Source organism: Zerene cesonia, chromosome 6, assembly GCF_012273895.1.
Source record: "Zerene cesonia ecotype Mississippi chromosome 6, Zerene_cesonia_1.1, whole genome shotgun sequence".
NCBI lineage: Eukaryota > Metazoa > Arthropoda > Insecta > Lepidoptera > Pieridae > Zerene > Zerene cesonia.
Window position 1 is genome coordinate 3,115,804 of NC_052107.1, and position 22,924 is coordinate 3,138,727.

General features: G+C 34.2%; 3 protein-coding genes across 7 annotated transcripts in view; all 3 read left to right on the plus strand.

Moving 5' to 3' along the window:
- The window catches only part of LOC119840521 (ubiquitin carboxyl-terminal hydrolase 1), a 9,858-nt gene extending 3,652 nt beyond the window's left edge, over positions 1 to 6,206 (plus strand). For both annotated transcript variants that reach the window (XM_038367183.1, XM_038367184.1), the window contains exons 7-10: positions 876 to 1,078; positions 1,524 to 1,684; positions 2,375 to 2,577; positions 2,891 to 6,206. In XM_038367183.1, coding sequence (XP_038223111.1) covers positions 876 to 1,078; positions 1,524 to 1,684; positions 2,375 to 2,577; positions 2,891 to 3,266 — 943 coding nt within the window. In that variant the 3' untranslated portion in view covers positions 3,267 to 6,206. The remainder of the gene's footprint in view (positions 1 to 875; positions 1,079 to 1,523; positions 1,685 to 2,374; positions 2,578 to 2,890) is intronic.
- A 769-nt stretch (positions 6,207 to 6,975) lies between these two features.
- On the plus strand, positions 6,976 to 17,346 carry LOC119840523 (pyruvate kinase-like). Of its 4 annotated transcripts, none has more exons than XM_038367187.1 (11): positions 6,976 to 7,126; positions 10,130 to 10,262; positions 10,966 to 11,189; positions 11,993 to 12,215; positions 12,552 to 12,658; positions 13,672 to 13,818; positions 14,686 to 14,787; positions 15,215 to 15,460; positions 15,810 to 16,032; positions 16,539 to 16,695; positions 17,113 to 17,346. In XM_038367187.1, exons 1-11 carry the CDS (start codon positions 7,097 to 7,099, stop codon positions 17,123 to 17,125), a joined length of 1,605 nt encoding a protein of 534 aa, XP_038223115.1. In that variant the 5' UTR covers positions 6,976 to 7,096; the 3' UTR covers positions 17,126 to 17,346. The 4 variants fall into 4 exon arrangements, with proteins under 4 accessions (XP_038223115.1, XP_038223116.1, XP_038223114.1 ...); XM_038367188.1 differs by lacking the exon at positions 6,976 to 7,126 and adding an exon at positions 7,543 to 7,673; XM_038367185.1 differs by lacking the exon at positions 6,976 to 7,126 and adding an exon at positions 8,871 to 9,139.
- Positions 17,347 to 19,832: 2,486 nt separating this feature from the next.
- LOC119840519 (tropomodulin-1) overlaps positions 19,833 to 22,924 on the plus strand; it is a 48,334-nt gene continuing 45,242 nt past the window's right edge. The window contains exon 1 of the mRNA XM_038367177.1: positions 19,833 to 20,008. Within this exon, the coding sequence (XP_038223105.1) occupies positions 19,931 to 20,008 (78 nt within the window). The 5' untranslated portion in view covers positions 19,833 to 19,930. The remainder of the gene's footprint in view (positions 20,009 to 22,924) is intronic.

Genomic DNA, 22,924 nt, shown 5'->3' on the forward strand with positions numbered 1-22,924 from the left:
AAATTATTTTATAGTTTTTAGTTTGATGTGCTTGAAAAGCGTGTTTTTTAGTTTTTTTAAACTATATTTTATTTACATAAATGAATTAATCTATCAACAATTTTTTTTAGACTTTTTATTTGAGTTTTGATTAACTACTGCATAAAAAATGTTTTGAGATAGATAGAGAGATTCGATGTCTGAGGTGGCCGATCATGGATCGCGAAAGTGCAGGCGTTGCCATGATATGTTAAAAAGATGCGGTTTCGAATTCCGCCTTGTGATAAAAATTTTGTGTTCTTGAAATAGCTGTTGTTATGTTGTTCTTATAAAATAATTTTTAAAGCATTTTAATGGTATATAACTATAATATAAAAGTTAACTTCTTCATATTTATGGTCCATTCAATAACCAGTTACACTGCCAGCAAAATGTTTTATATTATTTCTATCGAACCAAAACAATACGATACGAATTTGCAGTATAAACATCATTTGAAACACTAGATGCCATAACAAACATTATGTAATTGGCTTCTAATCTTAGTCTTAACACGAATATAGCGATAATACAGCTTATTATAACTATAATACGCAATAGCGTTAACGTCATACGTCGCGACAATTTTTCTATTTATACTTTTTATGTATTTTATTTATATATGCCTGACTATGAGCATTGTATAATAATTAATGTTATTGTTCATGTTTTCACATGGTTTACACATATACATATACATTACACATAGATAAATAACAATTCAAGTAGGTAAGCTGTTATAAAATCAGCATTTTCATGAGCCCAATGAAAAACCCCTTTTTCTGAAAAATTCTCATAAAGATGGTGGGAAAACTTTGTCTTAACTTTTTTACGACAAAAAGTCGCTCATGTTCCAGTAATGGCCTCAGTCGTCCCCAAACCATAGAGGATGGTGGCAAAACACTGGGTAACTTGCGCAAGTCATGGAAGAAACGCAAGGAGGTTAAGCTGAATGACAGACGGTGTTCCCCCACCGAGGAGCGGGCTCCTTCACCCGCTGACCCGGAGAGGGATGAGCGAGCCCGACCAGGGTGGGACTTTGTCGCTGATGATTTTGAAGGTAAGTGTTGATAATACTTGAAAGTCCATTTAATTATATACGATTGATAAAATATAATATATATTCTTTATTTAATTATTTAGTGACTAGCTTTTGGCCGCTTCACTTCGCGATACCGCGATATATTTTATAGAAATTACTTCACTTCTTTAGGCGTAAAAATAGACAGATTAATGAATAATGGGAACCTATTACTAAAATTACCCTGTCCACCCATCTGCTGTCTCTCTGTCACCACGCTATCAACAAATCGAAGCCGAGTAATGTTTGACATGGTCATGGTAAACTAGATGGTTTGCATCGGAACCTTTATATTCGCAAATTCAAAAAAAAATTCTGTGCGTGTGACACGGGCAAAGCTAGTTTAATATAGAAAACTTGCATCTGATTAATTGTCTCATTGTCTTCGTTATTCTAGCACCTGAAAATAAATTTCTATTGGCAGGCACGATGGTAGTCCGCACGATGTGCCTGGAGTGCGAGACGGTGACGCAGAAGGCGCAGGCGGTGTGCGAGCTGTGCGTGCCCGTGGGCGACGACGACGCGGCCGACGAGCCCTTCCGCGCCGCCTGCCTCTCCAGCGAGTACCTGCGCGATCAGAACAAGGTAACCCTAAACCCAATGTAGCACTATGAGAATAAAATCACTCGTTGCCGCTGTCAGAATAAGGTGACCCAGTACAGCCATCAGAATAGGGTCACTAGAGCCGCTATCAGAATAAGGTGACCCAGTACCGCCATCAGAATAGGGTCACTAGAGCCGCTATCAGCATAAGGTGACCCAGCACCGCCATCAGAATAGGGTCACTAGAGCCGCTATCAGAATAAGGTGACCCAGTACCGCCATCAGAATAGGGTCACCCGTTGCCGCTATCAGTTTGTCCTTAATCTTTTTTGAGGTTATAGTAGTTATAGTATAGGATTCGTAAAGAATTAATTCATCAGGAGAATTCTATTGCAGTAAAGAATCGCCCAAATTTCGAATTTTATTACCCGCGTCGAAAGTCCGTATCCCGTAGGAATATCGGGATAAAAAGTTGCCTGTATGTTCCAGTTGTTCAGCTATACATACCAAATTTTATTGCAATTGGTTCAGTAGTTTTTGCGTGAAAGAGTAGCAAACATACACACATCCATACAAACTTTCGCATTTATAGTATTATAGTAGGATTATTCATAGTTTTTCAATGTATTTTCTTCGTTCTTTCAAATATTTTAATTAATTAATAATACAATTCTGAAGAGTCTGTGTGATCGTTCTCGAGAAGCTTAACTAAGCAGTGAACATAACCCGCAGTACTGGTGCGAGCGCTGCCTCCGCTACAACGAGGCGCGGCGCAGCGTCGCTTATTCGCGCCTGCCGCGGCTGCTGGTGCTCCAGCTGAAGCGCTTCAGCGGCGGCATGGAGAAGATCACCCGCCACGCGCCAACGCCGCTGCTGATGCCGTGCTTCTGCGAGCCGTGCGCGCGCCGCCCGCCCGACCTGCCGCCGGCGCACAGGTGATGAGTAATTGTATTTACAATAGCATTTAAATGTGATTAAAGTAGCTCATTTGCAGATTATATGTAGGTAAATCATTTTATCCTGGCTGTCCTTATCAGGATAATAAGTTGAACTAATGAAATAATTATATTACCAAGTTTGAATTAAATCTGTCTGTTTTAAGTGGATCAAAATAGAGACCAAAGAAGTCGGTTACGGAATTTGAATAAAGGCCACTTTTGACTGATACAAGATACGATAGTTACTATAAGTACGATGTTGTTGGCTGTTACTAAAATTAAATGAAATATGCATGTCATAAAATTTCAGGTACATCCTGTGGGCGGTCATAATGCATCTCGGCCAGACCCTAACCGGCGGGCACTACGTCGCGTACGCGCGCGACAGCTCGCAGGCCGACGTAAAGTGCGAAAGAGAGAGCAGCAACGAATCAGCCACCTCCAACACCGGCACCAGCTTCATGCGGACACTCTTCAACCGACCCAGGCCTCAACAAACTGGCTGTACGGCCAGAGAATGCTGTGTGCCTAGACACAGGCCGGAAACCGGCTGGCTCGCCTGCGACGATGACCTCGTCAAACCGATATCCAATGAAGAGTTCGAAGACCTCCTCTCGGCTGAACCCAAAATGAGATCTGCAGCGACACCCTACCTACTATTTTATGTCAAAAGTGAAGTCGGCTAGTCCTAGTGCGGTTGAGTTTAAAATTTAGCAGTGAATGTTCTGTTATTCTTTAAAATGCTTTAAAAGACAGACACATTGTACTGTGTCGAGCCGAAGTGATATTATGGATATGAAGTTAACATTTCAATAGATATATTTAAAACTAATTCTTGGTATTCTACTGACAATACGAACTCGAAAATTATGAATATATCTTCATATAAATGTATAATCTGTTAAATGTATATTGAATGGATTCATATTTATGACAAAATTGTAAAGCTAAATTTATAAATAGCATGTTGTTGTGTGAGATGGCCTAAATTTAAATTCAATTTGATACTCTTTGTAACCGTACATTTGAAAATGTATTTGTAAAAAGTTATATGCAAATGAATAGATTCAGTTATTATAGTCCATTAATTGTATATTGTAAAAAATAATGACAGTTCAAAATTAGAACAATATGCAAAAATGATATGTGCAGTATTACCACTGGATATATAAAGTGCACTCTACATAAAGAAAATTTATATATTTAATTAATTATAAAGATGTCATTCTGTACCAAGTGATAGTTGTTCAGATTTTACTTATTTTGTTAATATTAAAGCAATATTCAAATCAATATTCTAACAGATCACACATAAAAGTATATATATTTTTTAATTAAAAGTACTGAAGTTTCATAGAATCCCGTAAATTAAAGATGAATGACCAATTTATGGCTGCATATGTATTAATAACTGGTGGTTGGCATTTAAGATAAGTATCATTTTTAAAAACCAATTCACTTTCATATGAATTGTTGTTGTGTCTGACATTCCATGTAATATTTTAATAGAACAATGCTTTATGAAAATATATAACGATGTTTTATATACTATGGGTTGAAACTATGATTATTCACGTCAAACCTTATTTTGAGGAAAAAGGTCACATTTAAAGGGCTAATGAACTTAACTGTAGAATGACTATTTTTTGGTACTTTACATATTTTGGGCTGATTTTTCAATTGTCAATTTACAATAGATAACTCATATTTTTTTTTTTTGTTTAAAGTTTGTGAATAATATGGGATGGCATTACAGCAATTTATATTTGGAATAACTTTTACTTGGACATTGAAAGATAAGCCCTAAAACATTTAAATTCAATACTAAGGCGTACTTATGACTTTATTTTCTTGTAAAATAAAATTAAGCAAGAGTGAGAAGAGCTAGATTAATTTCACTACATATTCAAGTTTATCAATTGATTGTCATGACATTTTTATATTATTTAAAAATAGTCTTTCCCTTTTCAAATTTGTTTGTGTGGGATTTGCGATAAAAGCTTTTCGCTTAGAAGTTTTTCACAGTAAGCTTGCTTTTTTTTGTAACCATCAATAAAATAATATAATTTTTCTAATCCAATTAATATTTCAACTTCCGACGCAGTCGTCGGAATAAATATAATGAATTCTTAAAATATAAACTTGGTATGTTACAAAACAGACTATCAGAAGGCATTTTCTGTTTTATAAGCACGAAGATTTGTTATTTTTTTTTATTTATATGTCAAGAATGAACAATATAATCCCATTAATGATATATTTTGTTGAACAAGATCTAACAAGATATACCTTTATTATTACCACTTTTAGTTTATACTAGATAAATATACGAAGTTAATATAAGGTCATCAATAGTTATTTAATCAATTTTATATCAAACAAAAAACATATATTTGTGATACAAGAATATTTTCCCCTCAACTAATCTCCCGAGTTAGTATAGTGTTTTATTTAGCCATCGCTTTGCGTCTATGTTATCGCCTCATCTTAGTTTTTGGTTTGTTAATAATATTGTGTAGTCATAAATCATACAAATTGTGGTTGCAGAGTTGTTTTCAAAATGTTACGTAATTTTTTTTATAAAAAAACGTGTTTTTCATACACTCTTTCATTGCATAAATAACTCTTATGCCATGACGTAATTTAAAACAATTCGTATGTATCCTATAAATACTTTTTTAAAACATTAAATTTAGAAAGGAATTAATATACGCAATAAAATCAAATGGTACGTTTTTTAAGTTCTGTTTAAAATGGAAGAAACAACACAATATTATATTTTACGATGTATAATAAATATTGCAGCTTTAGACCAAATTTAAAATTGCTTGCTTTGTGACTGCTAACGTGATATATATTTAACAAATGTTAAAACGAATTTGCTATTTAAGTAAGACAAAAAGCCTTCTTCACAACTATTTTTCTACTTGGAATGTAATTATCCTTTTCTAAATATGTTTATTACCCTTTGTAATAGATAAAATTTTTAAAATATGTTAAAATAGTCAATAATATAAAGACCAGTTAACAATACTATAATTACTAGTTGAGATACATTCGTATATTATTGATTTGTATCATTTTTTTTTCTAGACCTTTAATGTAATGGTTACTGTACACAATTTTAATTATTTAGTAACAATTCAGCACTTTTGCTTATTTTTTTTTCAGAGGACAAGGCTCAGAATAATTAACCAGATTATAGTCAAAAGGATTTCGAGAATATTCAGAAATGCAATTACCATGCAACAATTTTAAACTGTAGTCTGTAGATCATTTGTGTACAATAACTTTTATATAAGTAGGATACATAGTTTAAAATGAGTTCAGGACCCCAGTGTGTATTAGCTTTAAACTTAGCCGCTATACTTTGAGTGTTAAGAATAAACATTAAAGTCCGACAATTTTCTACAAACAACATATTATATTGTATTATTACGTCACGTATTTTTATTTTTAAATTTATTGCTCTTGTATGTTTAGTGTGCTGTATATTTGTTGCAAATGCCATTCCAAAACCTTTCAAAAAGGTTATATCTTGTCAGTAGTTATATAACTTTATTTTACTAATGCAAAAATGTTATTTCATTGTAAATTAAATTTGAATAAAAATTATTTCGAATGCATATTAGTTTTTTGTTGCATTACTGTTAACTATTTTTCCAGTTTTGTTTTTATATCCTCAATAATTGTATACACTATTGACTATACACCTATAAAATATTTTTTCATTTTATAACGACTATTAGATGTATCTGATCGTATCGGTTGATATCATTATCACAAGGTATGAGCGTGATCTACTATCAAGTATCGTAATAAATGTACAGCTGTTTTATACCCATAGGCCTCATGTATTCTATAATTTTGATATTGTATCAAATATGTACTTTCTAGGTTTCAGTCGAATTATACTAAGTTTAAGTTTATTCTTATAAAAACAAAGTCAAATACAATCCAAATAACTTGTCGATTGTAACGCAATCAGTGAAAATGGGCCTTATATTAAATATTGCATATGTTACGATATTCAACTTGTTTTCTGTTGTCCCATAACAAAAAAACCCTGGGAGTAGGACATAGGTGAGTAATAATAAAACAAAAAAAAATCGGTATGGGGTACCTATACAAATAACTATGAATATTACAATGACTCATTTCGTGTTTAATACATCGATATATACCTACTTATTCTAATTGTGTATCCTTTGCACAGATAACATAATACTATACTAGATCCTTAGATATTATTAAATACGATTTCATTACCTACTAATATAGAAATAGTGAATTTATTAAATATTAGGTACAACACAAATTAGTTGCAGGATGAAATCTTCCCCGATTCTTTTGTACGTAACGTAATGTATATGCGTACGGGAGGGGTTAAGTTTATTGACATTTCAATAAGATAAGTGGAAACCGAAGTTATCATGCAGTTGAACTAAACCGGTCATATAGAGGTTTCGACGTGTAGTGAATCAGTTGTGTGGACTGTGTATTAATAGAAAATAAAATGAAAGCTATAGTGCGAGACGGCATAAAAGTAAGTTTAAAAAATTTCTTCAAAGTCATTAATAAGTTTTAAGAACACCGGCGTTTTTTAAACGCCTGGATTATTCGCATGAGAATTGTTAATTTAAACTATGTCTAAATCATCGAAATACAGAAGATTTTTATTTATTGATATATATTTTTACTATTAACCCGTCATTTGTCATAACTTATAAAATATAACAACACCTTTGATCGATTTTGGATGTTTTGCATTTTCTGTGACTATTGTCGTAGACTGTGATAGTTTAAGTATAAACATTTTTTATAAATATAGTATTTTATTTGAGACTGCTTAAAAAAGACTTAAAGGTCAGGCATTATTTTAAAAAAGTCAACTATATATAATATGCTAGCGTAGAAATGAACCTCTGCCTGTGACATTGCAATGACCTTTTAGAATTCCATAGAGTTGCTGTCAAAGTATTCAGTATTCACATAATTTCTATAAAATCGGAACTTTCGAGTTTCGAATTTCGACGTGTTGAACTTGATCGTAGTTTTATTTTTTAAGAAAAATTATGGCATCGATGGAATTAGTAAGTTAATTTTACATTATGGCTAAAATATGATTTAACTCTAGTTAAGTTAACAAAAAACTTAAAATAGGTTAGTAGTAGGTAAATATTGAATCATCAGGTGATGCCGGTAAACCCACCATCTTTAATCATTATTAAATTTTAACAGGTTAGATAAATATTATGGTTTATGTGGGATATATATGGGATATTACTGTTGTTGAAAAATCAACAATAAATTAACATTACTCATTCACACTACATTATCAGAAATTCGAAAAATACTTATAATTGTATTTGATTTCGTATTAAGAGCTACCTAATGAACTATTTATTCTACTGCTTGTAATAAAAGGTGAAACAAACAAGAATCCTCCAAATAATATAGTGATTCTTTAGGAAATATAATACACACATATTTAGAAATTGCAAGATAGTTGTCCCCGGAGCAACCGGGCCGCTGTCTAGCAGGGCAACCTTCATGAAAAAAACTTCACTTTTATGAAACGAATTGAGTTGCTGCAACAAATACATATTGTGTATTTTTTTACTAAAGGAATAAACAATTATATAGACGCCTAACATATGCAAACTTATACAACCTCTCGGTTCATATTTTGTTTATTTCACATCTTCGCATAACTTAATCTGAAAATTAACATCTTTAATCGATTATTATTAATTCAATATGCATTCACCTGATAACCCAAGTACCCGAGATTCTTTTGATTAGATTTTCAGATTCCACATATGTATGTATTATGGCGACGCACACGCAATTAAAGACATGACACATCCGATGATTTTCAATACAATAAAAACGGAGATTTCATGGCAAAAAAAACATGTTCTAATAACTAAAGTACCTATACTGCAGAATAATAAGTACAAGTATACACACTAACGCAAACACAGTTATGCAAAAAAATATGCAAACATTAATATACTACCTAGGTATAAGGGATATTGGAATTTGTAGTTAAAATTTAAAATCACACACTCGAATGTCAGATTGATTATTTGAATTAGTTATCAATTAACACGGGTTTGGCAAACTGTAACTCTGTTTTGGTTTCTGGCACACCTTCAAAGATTAAAATTAGACGATCCCTATATTATATTTTAGCAGTTAGACGTATTTTTAATGTTCTTTCATACAGTTTAAAATCTTAACTCAAAGCCATGACAAAGTAATACGTGGGATAAGGCTTCCATTACGGCAAGGGTTGTAATTTGAAAAGGGGAGAAAAGACTGGTTCGTTTTTCCGTCCCGCGTCACAACTTTGATGCGCGCGCCAACTGTCGTGATTCGACGTTCAATACGCAAGTCCGTATTTCAATGCGGCCGAGAGAAGTTTTCTACGCTAAAGGGCAGTTCAAGATCATATGCACCGTCGGTTTCGCCACTTGTGAATTTTCAGAGTGGTGATCTTAGCAACAATAGTGTAAAAATGGTTTGGTGCACAATTTACGATGGAAAAACCGAGGTATTGAACACAACAGTCTTATTTCAGTCCATTATTGAACAGTAACAATAATTAGTGTTTCTGAATGTAGCCAATTCTGAAAATTAAAATGTGAAGGTTTTTTCAACAATATAAGATAAAAAATTACTTTTCACATTTCACCTTTATCACAATTTATATTCCAATAAGACATTGAAAATATAAATATCAATAACTAATGTCTATGGCTCCTCCGACTCAGCCTCAGTTAATTATTTTCATGTAGGTGTATGTGTAGAAATTAAATAAGTATAAACTTATTAACTCACCTTGTAATTGTACATAATAATCAATTTTAATATTTTTCAATTGAACACTGCACATAGATTTTCAGTTTTTAATCTTCCTTCATCTATAGTTTTGTGTAGAATTATAACAAGAACTAATATATTTAGCACCTGAAGTTACAGTCATAAACAGCGGCAAGGTCAACATAAATACATTATCAGTTCATGTAATAGAACATGTCTCAGAAATAAATAAATGTATTTATGCAGCGTTGTATTGAAATAGATAATGAAATGTTTTCCATAAATCTAAATATTCATAATATTAAGAATCATATTTAATGTCTGAAAAATGTATTTGCTTTGATATTATAGTAGTAAATAATAAAGTTATGCTAAAACTAAGAATTTATTTTCAACACACTCACACCATAGCATTCCATTTTCCTTCTAGTCCTAGGTAGGTATAGTTTATGATAATATTTTATACTTCAGAAATCCATTTGTGCTCTTTTAAGTACTGTGATTATTTTTTATCCAAATATTAATTTTCAAATGTATATTTATTTGAAAAATTTTTGTGCAAATAAGTACTTTAACCACTAACAAAAAATTTCACTATTTTATATATTTTTTTCTTAAGTAAGATATTCTAGGTTCAAATGTTTTCTATTGTGGTTTCTCAGATAGGTTTAATATTTTATTTACTGTATTATATTATATTAAACAACTAAATGTTCCACAGAGCGGGTCTGCGGAGAAGCCAAGCATGCAGTTAGCTGCTTCCAATGCTCTGTCGAATCTGGACCATATGTGCAGCCTCGACATCGACTCCAGGGCTTCATATGTACGTCTCTCTGGAATCATCTGCACAATCGGTAAGTGACTAAGGAATTAATACAAGTACATACTGTCTTATATTATGTAGATATTTTTGTTTGATTTCCAAGGTCTAGTGGATGATCAAGCTGTATTGTATTAGTGTTATTATATAGTGGTATATACTGGTATTGTTTATGTGGTAGTCGAGCACGCTTCGGCACGAATTGGGCCAGCTCGCACCGGGGAAGTACCACACCCCCACAGAAGACCGGCGTGAAATAGCGTTCTGCTGTGTTTCGTTCGGTGAGTGGGGGAGCCGGAGGCCCATATCCTTTTTCTTACCCTCCCCAGTCCTTTCCTTTATTCCTATCGCCAATCCTTACCATCAGGCGTCCCACCAGCTCCATTGCCGACTGTAACATAAAAAAAAATAGTGTGATACAATAGTTGGTTAATTAGAGGATTATATGAGATTGTTTCAATATAAAAGTTAAAATTTAGTAAAATTTAATACATTATGCTATATGAAAAGATTCAGTCATGCATTACCTACAGCTACCCCTGCTTCAAATTGTAATATTATATATGTAGTATATATAGGTGTGTGTTGTTTTCTTTTCTAGTACATATTTAAAAACCATTAGCATAGTATTAAGAGATACTGAAATATCTATTTTGCGTTAGTATGTTCCTATTACTCCAAATTCACACTTACGATTGTTTCTTATAATCGATGATTTTTTAATCGTGACGTAACAGGGCCGGCGTCCAGAAGTGTCGAGATGCTGGAGAAAATGATGGAAACTGGTATGAACGTGGCCCGTATGAACTTCTCACACGGCTCGCACGAATACCACGCAGAGACGATCCGCAACTGCCGGGAGGCTGAGAAGAATTACAGCAAGAAACTCGGCATGCCATTTTCATTGGCCATCGCTTTGGATACTAAGGGACCGGAGATCAGAACTGGCCTTTTGGAAGGTGTAAGTATGCCTTATTATAAATTATTATGTTTGATTCACTTTGCTTCACTTCAATTTCAAAGAGAGTCACATTTTACTGGACCTACTCTCGATATCAATAAAATGTTATACTGTACAATAAAAGAGTGATATGTGGACACTATTTTTACTATAATACTTGAATAAAAATATAATTAAATTAAAATAAATGTATTAAATTATATAAGTATTCATTGTATGTATATTTTGTCTGTTTTATTCTATTGTGATAAATTATAACTTATACATACATTTCTGGATCAATTTTACAAATTGTAGTAAATTGATAAGCTAATTAATTATACATTAATGTAATTTAATTTTTATTTTTATAGCATTGAAATGCTTTATAAATTACAAATTTTGAAAGAATAGAAAAAACTTGCTACGGTTAGGCAAGATACGCAGGTTCGAATCCTGCCTCGTGATCAAATTTTTTCTATTCTTTCAAAATTTATACATTAATGTAATTTATTAGAATATCCAAGAGCATTAATTTGCTTTTTGTTAATTGGTTGTTCGCATAAATGAAACGTGGTCCTGCATACAAATTGCAGTATATGAAAACAATACATGTTACATACTCTACCATAATAAATTTAAATCTTTTTGCTTCATTAAATCTGCAAAAACAGCGTAAAACACTATGAAGAAATGTTAAAAACATTACTGTTACTGCTTTATATACTTGTCTCCATCAGAAAGATAAAAAACCATAACAAAATTTCTATGCTTTTGTCATACACCCTGTATATTATGTTGCTACAATATTTTCTTATATACAGGGTGGTTCCGCGGAAGTAGAGTTGAAAAAGGGTGAGACACTCAAACTAACAACCGACCCTGGGTACCAAGAGCGCGGCAACGCATCTACCGTGTTTGTCGATTACAAGAACATCACTAACGTAGTGAAGCCCGGTAACCGGATATTTATCGATGACGGTCTCATCTCTGTCATCTGTCAGTCATCGACTTCCGACACTCTGGTCTGCACTATCGAGAATGGAGGTGAGTTTTTGAGGGTAATTTGATATATTATGTAATGGTATGGAATTTATAACAAACAGGACTATGCTTGATTAGATAAATGTAAAAAATATAAGTAGCAAAGTAATGATTCTGCTCAAATAAAATGTTAAAATATTTACATAGCTTTTTTACCTTCAAATCCCATGTAATGTAAGATACACATTGCAATAATAATGCTTTATAATGTAAAACAATAAGTTTTTTTGTAAGAAACTTAGAGGAGTTCTTTATAAATTTCCCTGTAAATTATATTCGCAATTTCCGTAGATAGTATCCGATTTACAGTGTAATTAATTGCTTTTTCTTTTTATTGAGGTATGCTCGGTTCAAGAAAGGGTGTGAACCTCCCCGGCCTGCCTGTAGACCTGCCTGCCGTGTCCGAAAAGGACAAGTCTGATTTGTTATTCGGTGTTGAACAAGGTGTAAGTATAATCTATACTCATTATATGAAGATGAAGTGTTTGTTTGAACGCGACAATATCAGGAACTACTAGTTATAAATGTTATTTAAATATTTAATATTGGTTGTACACAAAATGACCATATAGATTATATGATGCATACATTTCGTATGTATAGTATTAATGAATAATAAACATAAATAGTAATTTTCTTTAGCTATTCTCATTCTTTAAAAATCTTACAACTAGACACAATAGTTAACTTTCCTGTTCGGTACAAACATTTATTGGCTTTTTTTAACAATGTAGGTGTTTAAAACAAAAACAAGCCTATCAATCTATCTCTTCAGAAAGAGTAATTTCTAATTAGCCTTAAATTAGAAATTGTAACCCCTACACTGTAACGAGTTATGATAATCAACATTAATTATTAATAATAAATATAGTGAGCTAATCGGTATCATTGCTTGACATTCTATTCGGATGAGTAGTGAACCAGATAAAAGCAGGATATCACGAGACGATAGCACGTGGTCCATAATGTAAACACGCCATATCTTTTGTATATCATTTATGTTCGTACTTCGTATGTGTGCATATAGGTAGTGATAAATTTTATTGATATTTGTGTGGGTAGTTCAAGATTTATAAAAGCGATGCCATGATTCTATATAAGGTGCATTCCTTTTGCCATGTATTTTTATTCAAAAAAATTAATATTATTAAAATTTGTCCCATTTTTATCTATAGAAAATCAATGGTAATTGTAAATGGTAAAAAAAGCGTATACGATAGATTAGTATTTTTACAAGTAAGGAAGAAACCTTCAAAAGTACCTCAATTTTTTTTAAAAACAATATCGTACTCTCATTTTAGGTTATATCCTATTAGCAATTAGTTATATTGTGAATGCTTATAAGCAAACTTAATTAGAGGAAGTTACAGCTCCGTAGAGTTCCTTCTACGGTACAAAATTCAAAACATCAATCGAGGAAAGTTCTTCTATAACGCCTGTTAAAAAAAATCTTTCAAAGGTCGACATGATTTTCGCGTCGTTCATCCGCAACGGAGCCGCCCTGCAAGAAATCCGCGGCATCCTGGGCGAGAAGGGGAAGAACATTAAGATCATCTCCAAGATCGAGAATCACCAGGGCATGGTCAACCTTGACGAGATTATTGCTGTAAGTCCTGAATTATCGATATAAATGAAACAACTTGGAAATGTGACAAGATCATATGGGTAAAGTAGAGATTATGTTTTTGGTCGTAAAAGTAATGTATTTGTATAATATCCTACTTCGTTCCATAAAAATGGTAAATATTGTATTATTCTTACACAATAGCCTCTGAACGGACCTTATCTGAAAGCGAGAAATAATTGATACATCTCAGATCAAAAAAAAAAGTCTCGGTCTGCCAGGACAAAAAAGGTTGATCACCTACTTGTCCATAAAGAAAATCGATCAGTGAAACAGATGTATATCATCTGCCCTATACCCCACTAGGGGACACGGGACTTTTCAGATCAATAATACTTCTTACAATATAAGAGGTGACATCTATTTCAGCAATGTTTATCATTTAATTCAACAACTGGTTCGAACCAGTTCAAATTGTATCACAGCACCAAATTCGGGTTCACTTTAAATTGCTTTAAGCTCTTAACATTTGACATGGTGGAAACTAGTTTTTGCAATGATGTGCCGGGTTTGTAACGCGGATGCTGCCAATTTGTAGCGTGCACTAACTCTAATGACTTTATGAATTGAATAAGGTTGTTCTGTTATTGTTAAATTGTCGCAAAATTGCATATACTTATTCGGACCAGTTTCTACATTTGGTTTTATTCATCAGGATCGACATTCTAGTCTAAATATATTTTTTAATTTTAAAGTTTATTAACTTAGGCTAACGCACTAGGTTAGGAGATGAGATTTTTTTTTTTTATATGGTATTATTAACCTTTAACCTTTAAGTGTATTTAAAGTAATAATCTTTAAATGCCCTTGTTCTAATATAACATCTAATACTGCCATTTCTGATTTCAGGCATCTGACGGTATCATGGTAGCTCGAGGCGACTTGGGTATCGAGATTCCTCCAGAAAAGGTGTCTTTGGCGCAGAAAACTATGATCGCACGTTGTAATTTGGTGAGTTTACTAATGTGTTATTATAGTGATCTTCAAAGTAAATACGTTATTATTATATTATGTTTAGTATGTTCATTCATGTTATATTTTACTTCACACACTATTTAAAAAAAAACTTTCCCTCCCTTGTCGAAATTGAATTTGCGAAATTATTTTTCTGATTTTTATTCATATACATATATATTTTTCTATTGATTTACCTTAGCGTATTTAAAGATACAATTTGAAAATGTCTCTTTAGCTATAAACTACCTTGTATATTAAAAATAAGTTAAGTCGCGTTAAGTTATACACACAGAACACCATTTATAAAAACGCCTAAAAAGATTTTCACGGTTTCAAAAAATTCACCCAGACGGTTGAGCTAGCTAATAGATAAGATTGCTACACAAATTAGAAATAAATAATCGCTTGACTTACACGACAGGTCGGTAAACCGGTGATATGCGCGACGCAAATGCTGGAGTCGATGGTGAAGAAGCCGCGGCCCACGCGCGCCGAGACGTCGGACGTGGCCAACGCGATCCTCGACGGCGCGGACTGCGTCATGCTGTCCGGCGAGACGGCCAAGGGCGACTACCCGCTGGAGTGCGTGCTCACTATGGCCAACATCTGCAAGGAGGCTGAGGCGGCGATCTGGCACAAGCAGCTGTTCATCGATCTGGTTGCGCAGGTATTTATTTTTTTGTGTTGTGCATTTAATTCATTGAAATTGGTAACAAATGTGAAGCGTTTGGTTTAATGTTCTTCCTGTTACACTGTTACTCTTTTTTAGTATTTACAAAGAAAATTACAGGCATCTTGTTATTTTTCGAATATATTATTACAGGATGCATAATATCTCTTTAAAGACTCACAATATTTTAGAAACTTTGCACAACACGACAACGATTAATATTCGAAATGATATGAAAAATTTAATGCCTAAAAGTATTAAATTTCCATATAGAACCCTACAAAAAACCACGAAATGTCACTATATTAAAATCCAACTAAAATTACTTACAATCCCCACGTACCAGGTGAAACCGCCAATCGAGCCAGCGCACTCAGTGGCGATCGCGTCCGTAGAGGCGTCGTCCAAGTGCATGGCGTCCGCCATCATCGTCATCACCACCAGCGGCCGGTCCGCGTACCTGCTCAGCAAGTACAGGCCGCGCTGCCCCATCATCGCCGTCACGCGGCACGCGCAGACCGCTCGCCAGGCGCACCTGTACCGCGGCGTGCTGCCCCTCGTGTACGAAGGTAACGCGAACGTGAGGTATAGACTATAGACCACCATTTGCCCCTCGGCTTGACCTTCATTGTGTTTGCAATAATGAATGATCAGAACAGAAATTACGCATTTTGTAAGTGCTTGAAAAGATCCATAAATTAGTAGGTTTAGTACTTATTTATGTAAATACATATTTTTTACACGCACGGTAGTTAATTTGTTTCCTATAAGTTCACATTATTAATTACTAGACGCTTATCCCGGCTCCGCCCGGATATCAAGGTTCCTGTGTTATCCTAAGGGAGCATTTAATCGGGATAAAAAGTGTTCTATCATAAAAGTTAGCTCATACCCTCTCTATACACCAAATATCGTCGAAACCCGTTCAGTAGTTTCAAAGTGATTGATGGACAAACATCCAAACAAACTAACTTTCACATTATGATAGTGTGATTATATTCTTTGTAGCGAGAGTGGAAGGATTGTCTGTATACGTGTGTATATATGTATATATAACCCGTAACAACGCTCGCAGAGGGCGTGGCGAGCGACTGGCTAAAGGACGTGGACAACCGCGTGCAGTACGGGCTGCAGTTCGGGCGCAAGCGCGGCTTCCTGCGCACCGGCGACAACGTCGTGCTCGTCACCGGCTGGCGGCAGGGCTCCGGATACACCAACACCATGCGCATCATGTGAGTTACATATCACGCACATACACACACAAACACAGCGACTACACCAACCAACACCATGCGCATCATGTGAGTTACATATCACGCACACACACACACATACACACACACAGAGAGTGACACAAACACAGCGACTACACTAACCAACACCATGTATGAATCACATAACACATACACATACTACACCAACACCTTAACAACATGCGTATCATGTGAGTTACATAACAAGCTCGCATGACGCACACACACCGACTACACCACCATCACCATGCGTATCATGTGCGCATGCGTTAACACACAAATATACATAGTTTAACATACATTCATACACGCAGTGTTTTGTCTACACTTACGTTGCAACACCATGCGTATATTGTAGCACACAACCGAGACTTTATTTTACTTTTATTTTTTCAGCCAAGTGGAATAAGAAAAGTTGTTTGAAACGTGCCGGATGTGAAGATATTCCTATGAAGTATTAGAGCAACCAGCAGTGATAAAAGATCTACGCACTTTAAGTGATATTAAATAAGCTATGTAATTATTGTATGTCGAAATTTAACTAGCGTAGGAAATATTTATTAATGCAAAGTTTATAGAAGTACGAGTGTTGCATTTGTATGTGATGCTTAATAAAAGTTTTATTTCTGGTCTGGTGTTTTATTGAATTTGAGATTCATACATACTTACGGATACTTATCCGTTTAGAAAAATCTATGACAAGGATACAAGGATGTCTTCTTTCATCTTTTTCTGCTTGACCCTGATGGTCAATCACATCGGGAAATCCACATGGAGGTATAGAATAGGGACCGTCAAATGTACTGGGTAATATGGATTACGCTGACCACTTATACGTTGTAAGTCACACTCGAGCAGACATACAAAACAAACGGCTTACGTAAAGGTGCCAAGAAAATTGGCTTAAAGGTCACAAAAGACCGAGGAAATGAGATGCAGTACAATAAGCTTACATCAGTTATTGATATCCAAAGAAACCATAATGCGCATACATTCATTTATCGATGGGGATGATACTATCTTACGAGGAAGTATTAGAGCAAAGGAAAGATTTATCGTAATCTGTAGTAACAAGAAGTCGTATAAAGATAAAAAAAATCCGTAAAACATGTTGGGTCACTTATAAAAGTCAAGTATAAGTATTTATATCCTCATGTGTTTAAATAGTCGAACTAGTACGTAGTAGTAGTTTTTAACATTACTATTCTTCTAGACACAGTGTAGAAGAATAGTAATTTTGTTTAACAATTTTGCACTTATGTGTGAAAGTTTGGTATTATTAATTTTATGAAGACAAATAAAATAATGAAAAATAAGGATATGATATCTATTATGTATTACTACTGTACTGTATGGTATTATATTATCTGTGCTACTTTTATATTTAGAGTGAATTTCAAAAACAGTTTATTATAAACGTATTTATTCATTGTTCGTCACTAGAATCTTGACTGCTGAAAATGCTGGCTTGTGAATAGTGCCATCCTTTTTTATTGCGTTGATTGTACTCCGCACTGGTGGCAGAAGTCTATAATTGGTTGAATTGTTTGTATACACATACTATGTCACTATTTGGTTGCAATTCCGTACAAATCTTGGGCGCAGAAGACATCTTAAAATATTTTTATATGAATTCTTCTTCAACTTATAAAGGTCAAAAGTCAGTTTAGAGTTTAAACTGACTTGGAAAATATGTATATGTCGTAGTACTCAGTTTGGTTTATTTCCTACATTACTTTGTATTTAAAAAAAGGAAACTAAATACACTACCATTTGATAAAATTTAATTTTAATTTTATACTTTGTCGCGAGCAGAGCGCGTGTATTTGAAAAGTTCTATTTTAGTGCCAAGCACTCCTCGCTAGATGGCGGGATTCTAAAATTGAACATATAGGCTTTTCTGCATGGCTATTAATCTAAGCTTTAATGTATTGTTTGTATCCTACAAAGTTGGCTAAGTGTCAAAGTTTATTTTAATAATGCAAAGTTCTGGATCATGAAGATTTAAAAAGTATTTGAGTAAAGGTCTTAAATTATCAAAATGTTTATCTTGTTATATTCTATTACTATTAAGTTCAAAACATTTTTCGATAAATAACTAATTGATGTTTTAATTTATAATTATTCTATGTACACTATGTACATTCTATACCGTTTATTAAAGTCTAATTTTATCATTCAACTTTAATCCTTCACTTTTTTTTTTAGATTATAGTCGGCAATAGATCTGGTGGGTCGCCTGATGGTAAGCGCTACCACCGCCCATGATCATTTGGAGAGGTGTAATGTTGATTGCAGACCTTACGCCTCGTCAAATGGATTGCTGACTTCAAATTGGAATGGGTTTAGGAAAGGATTGACGAGAGGAATAAAGAAAAAGACTGAGATGGATAAGGAAAAGGATATGGACCTCCGGCTCCCCCACTCACCGAACGAATCACAGCAGTATGCTATTTCATGCCGGTCTTCTGTGGACAATGCTTCTTCATATTAAAAAATCAACAATATCAGGTTGATTTTTATTGATTTTCGAGAGTTATCGAATGAAACAACGAAGAATATTTTTATCAACATTTATTCATTTTAAGATACGTTAATTAGGATTTTTTTCTGCTAATCATACCTAAGGAAGAAAGAAATACTTTAACATCGATCCCCTACGCAGTGAATATGTCCATGAAAATGTATCGTAAAGAATTTATTGTATTTTAAGCTGTTGCCATTAAATAAAAGCAAGGTCGTCATCAATCGGGGCAACAAACGACCATTTTATATCAAGACATTTGTTTACATGTAATGTTGCATGCTACATTACTCGTCACTGTATTAGCTTCAGTATTTATATTTATTGCTTTTCTGTCTGCGAAACTTTGTACAAGTCGTTTTGCTTATTTTAAAATTTGAAGTAAAGAATAAAAAAGGTAAAATTATTGCTAAAAATGCTTTGTATAAAAGCGAGATTGCAACGGTGAAAATTGTTTCAGACGATCAGAAATGAGCGTGATACAAATCGCTACAAGATCATGTGCCACTGCAAAGGTTCTTAGTAAATAATTTACTCAAGCGTCCTGGGTTTATTACACCCCAATTCCCAAGTTCGAATGAGACAGGCACACCACACGGACCGGCGACTGAAAACTAAAAATAACTGCGCGCTCTTCAGTACCGCCTCAACGACCGTGCGCGACGCCCGCGCAACACGCGAATCGCAACCATGGCGGAGACAATCGAAGAAACATACGAGACCGCGGTCACCCGCAAGGTGGTCCGCAAGAGCCTCAAGATAGAGGAGGTGAGGACACGACTGCTTTATGTAACGATGCGACACAAATAGACGCGCACGCGTCGACGCGACGCCACCGCACCTGCTCACATAACAGATAACACATTTGACAGTGAACACGGACGTAAACACTAGCGTTATCCTGAACTAGTAGTGTCCAGGCCGCGAAAAGTGCAACGCATCAAGCATAATGGGTTCAAAATTATTTAGCTCTTCGTTTCTAATGCCTTTGTCAATCGTTGACGGATGGGCCGGTTTCCGCCCAACCTATTCCGGGAATGAGACAAGTGGAAGCCGGTCCAAACGGTTTTCAGTGAATCGCTCGCGAAGGTCCTACGTCAGTGGAAGTGCTCGCGGTGTCACTCATTATTTGTGTTGTAAATAGAAATGAAGCTTGAATGAACATCCCTACCTTGACGCGTGTGCATCGGTCTATCTTGTGACACGGATAGGACCACGTGTGACCTTGCAAGACAACACAAACAACATATGATTCAGAATGAAACCCACCTCACAATTAGGTACATTTCTCATACATTCATACTCTACATTAAATAAGAGCTCTATATCTTAAAAGCCGTTTCGGTATTGATTATGCAATGATAAAGTTTTAATGACCGTCAGTCATCAAAACGACCGGTAGAACGTCCATGCCAATACACTTATACATCGACGAAAGACACGTAAGGGCGGTAGTGATAGAACATTGATGCGTTATCACATTCCCTTAACAAATTAACAATTAATGTCAGCGGGAACTACTGTCCGTTTCCAAAGCGCAAAATCCAATGGAAAAACGCGCCGTGGCATATTTTCGTCTTGGCTCCCATCCTAGTTTATCTGCTACATTACGATGTTTATTCACAATACGAAAGCGAGCATTAATGTGTGCGTTTGCCACTTAGGTTTGGGACTTGGGGTTTAAAAATCATTCTTAGAACCAGAACCGATCTAGACCTACCGCGGCGTCACGACTCGCTAAAACAACAATATTCTTCTTAGAAGTTAAAAGTAAACAAAAAAATGTGCGCAATTATACGCATCGTGTAAAGTCATCATTTGTTATAATGACTAGAAAATGTAAGAAATATTTGATGTTATCTGAAACTTCAAAAGTGCCGCTGACTGCCAAATCTACAGATATTTACTTGGCATCTTCATTCTAGACGTTTGCTAATGTAATAGTGTTAAATGTATTATGTAGATCTGTTTTAAAAAAGTTATAATACTTGATGGATCTGCAGGGATATACGTTTTCAAAGCGGCGCGAAGGGGTTGTATGGTTTAGTCGCATTTTTTTATAATTCTTGTAAACCCCATGAGACGACATTTTAAACTCATTTTTTTGGTAACTATAAATCTTCAACTGTTTTAGATCTTGAATTTATTGTTAGCATTACGATGTTTTTAACAACATGTAAACCAATGGGGAATAGGCATAATGTAATATTATTTGAAAAGCGTCTCTCGGAAGCCACTTAGGTTTGTGTTGTCTTTGGTCTTTAGAAGATAAAAAAGTAGCTTTGATATAGGACAAACATGAAGCCTTACCATACTATCCATTGCTTATCATGCTGTCAGTATCATGAAACAAATGGAAATTGCAGATATATTATATATTTAATCATAACAAATAAGAATCCTATCTTTGGCACTTACAGAAATAACAATTCATATAACAAAAAAACCAAAATAATGCCGCTATTTAATGTTTCCGGAATACAGAAATTCATCAATGGATCCGGGGCGATTGTTTACAAAATAAGCGATCTTTCAGGTACACATTGCACACGTAAGAAATTTTCATGCATGTTAATAAATAACTGCATAAATGAATTCGAATATTACGACTGCGGTTTGAAAATAGTAAGGAAAATAATCGATAACAAGGTCGCAACATCCCGTATAATATTTTAACGTTCAGTGCTATTAGTGATCGAGATATTTCTAACTATTTCAACGACCCACATCCACATGATGGATGTTAAAATTAAATTAAACTAACAATCTTATAATATCAAAGTGCAAGATGTGTCACGCCGTAGTCCAGCTTATTATCACTTATGAAAATAATTACGCCGAAACTGTCGTAGTTTTTAATGCATCGTTTGTTTTTACTTTATATCTATTAGGCAGGTAATACTTTTGAGCCATGACCTAACTAATAATAGTACTGTAACAAGTACCAGTAAATTAGTAATCGTGTTTAATATAGATAAAAAATAAGGTTCATAAATTTAAATGAATCGCTTTTAACCTTATAGGTATTGATACGAAACGAGTTCCCCAGCGTTACTTCCTGTCTCATAGGTCTAACCTAACAGATATTATACCGTTAAACACCCAATCAAACTAATATCACTATATTATATCTTATTAATTCATCGTTACATAGCTATATTGTGATTTGTTTTCAATATTTTCGTATTTCGTCCATTCGATTACTTGACAATTATCTGCACGTATGGATGCAAAAAGGTGTACTGTATGCTATATTAATAATACCATATAATATCATGGTGTTACATTTAAAAAATAACGGGAATTAGTGTAAGTAATATTTATATTTAATGTGTCACAATATTTTTATACATAGCTATTAAACCTGTACACTAATTACAACATCATATCAATTAATTTAATTGTTTATAGCTACAATAATTCTTTTTTATTACACAAAACAACAGTTTACAGTCGAAATATTTTGAATTAAAATCAGCAATAAACGTTTAAGTATCAAATAAAACTTCTAAAAGTTTTCTTTTCTTTTGAGTGTCGAAAATGGGTAATAAAGAAGGGTCTTTTAGTGATATCATTAAGTTAAAAGACGACAAAGACACGAGGACATGACCTGGTACATTTTTTGAAACGAATTAACGAGTTTACCAGGCCATTGAGGTTTTGCCAAATATTTCCTTTCCAAGA

Coding starts and splice junctions, on each gene's coding strand:
- LOC119840523 (XM_038367185.1), top strand. CDS start 8,939: ATGCGCGCGCCAACTGTCGTGATTCGACGTTCAATACGCAAGTCCGTA. Junction 9,140..10,129: donor TTTACGATGGAAAAACCGAG/GTATTGAACACA, acceptor AATGTTCCACAG/AGCGGGTCTGCGGAGAAGCC. Junction 13,819..14,685: donor ACCTTGACGAGATTATTGCT/GTAAGTCCTGAA, acceptor TTCTGATTTCAG/GCATCTGACGGTATCATGGT.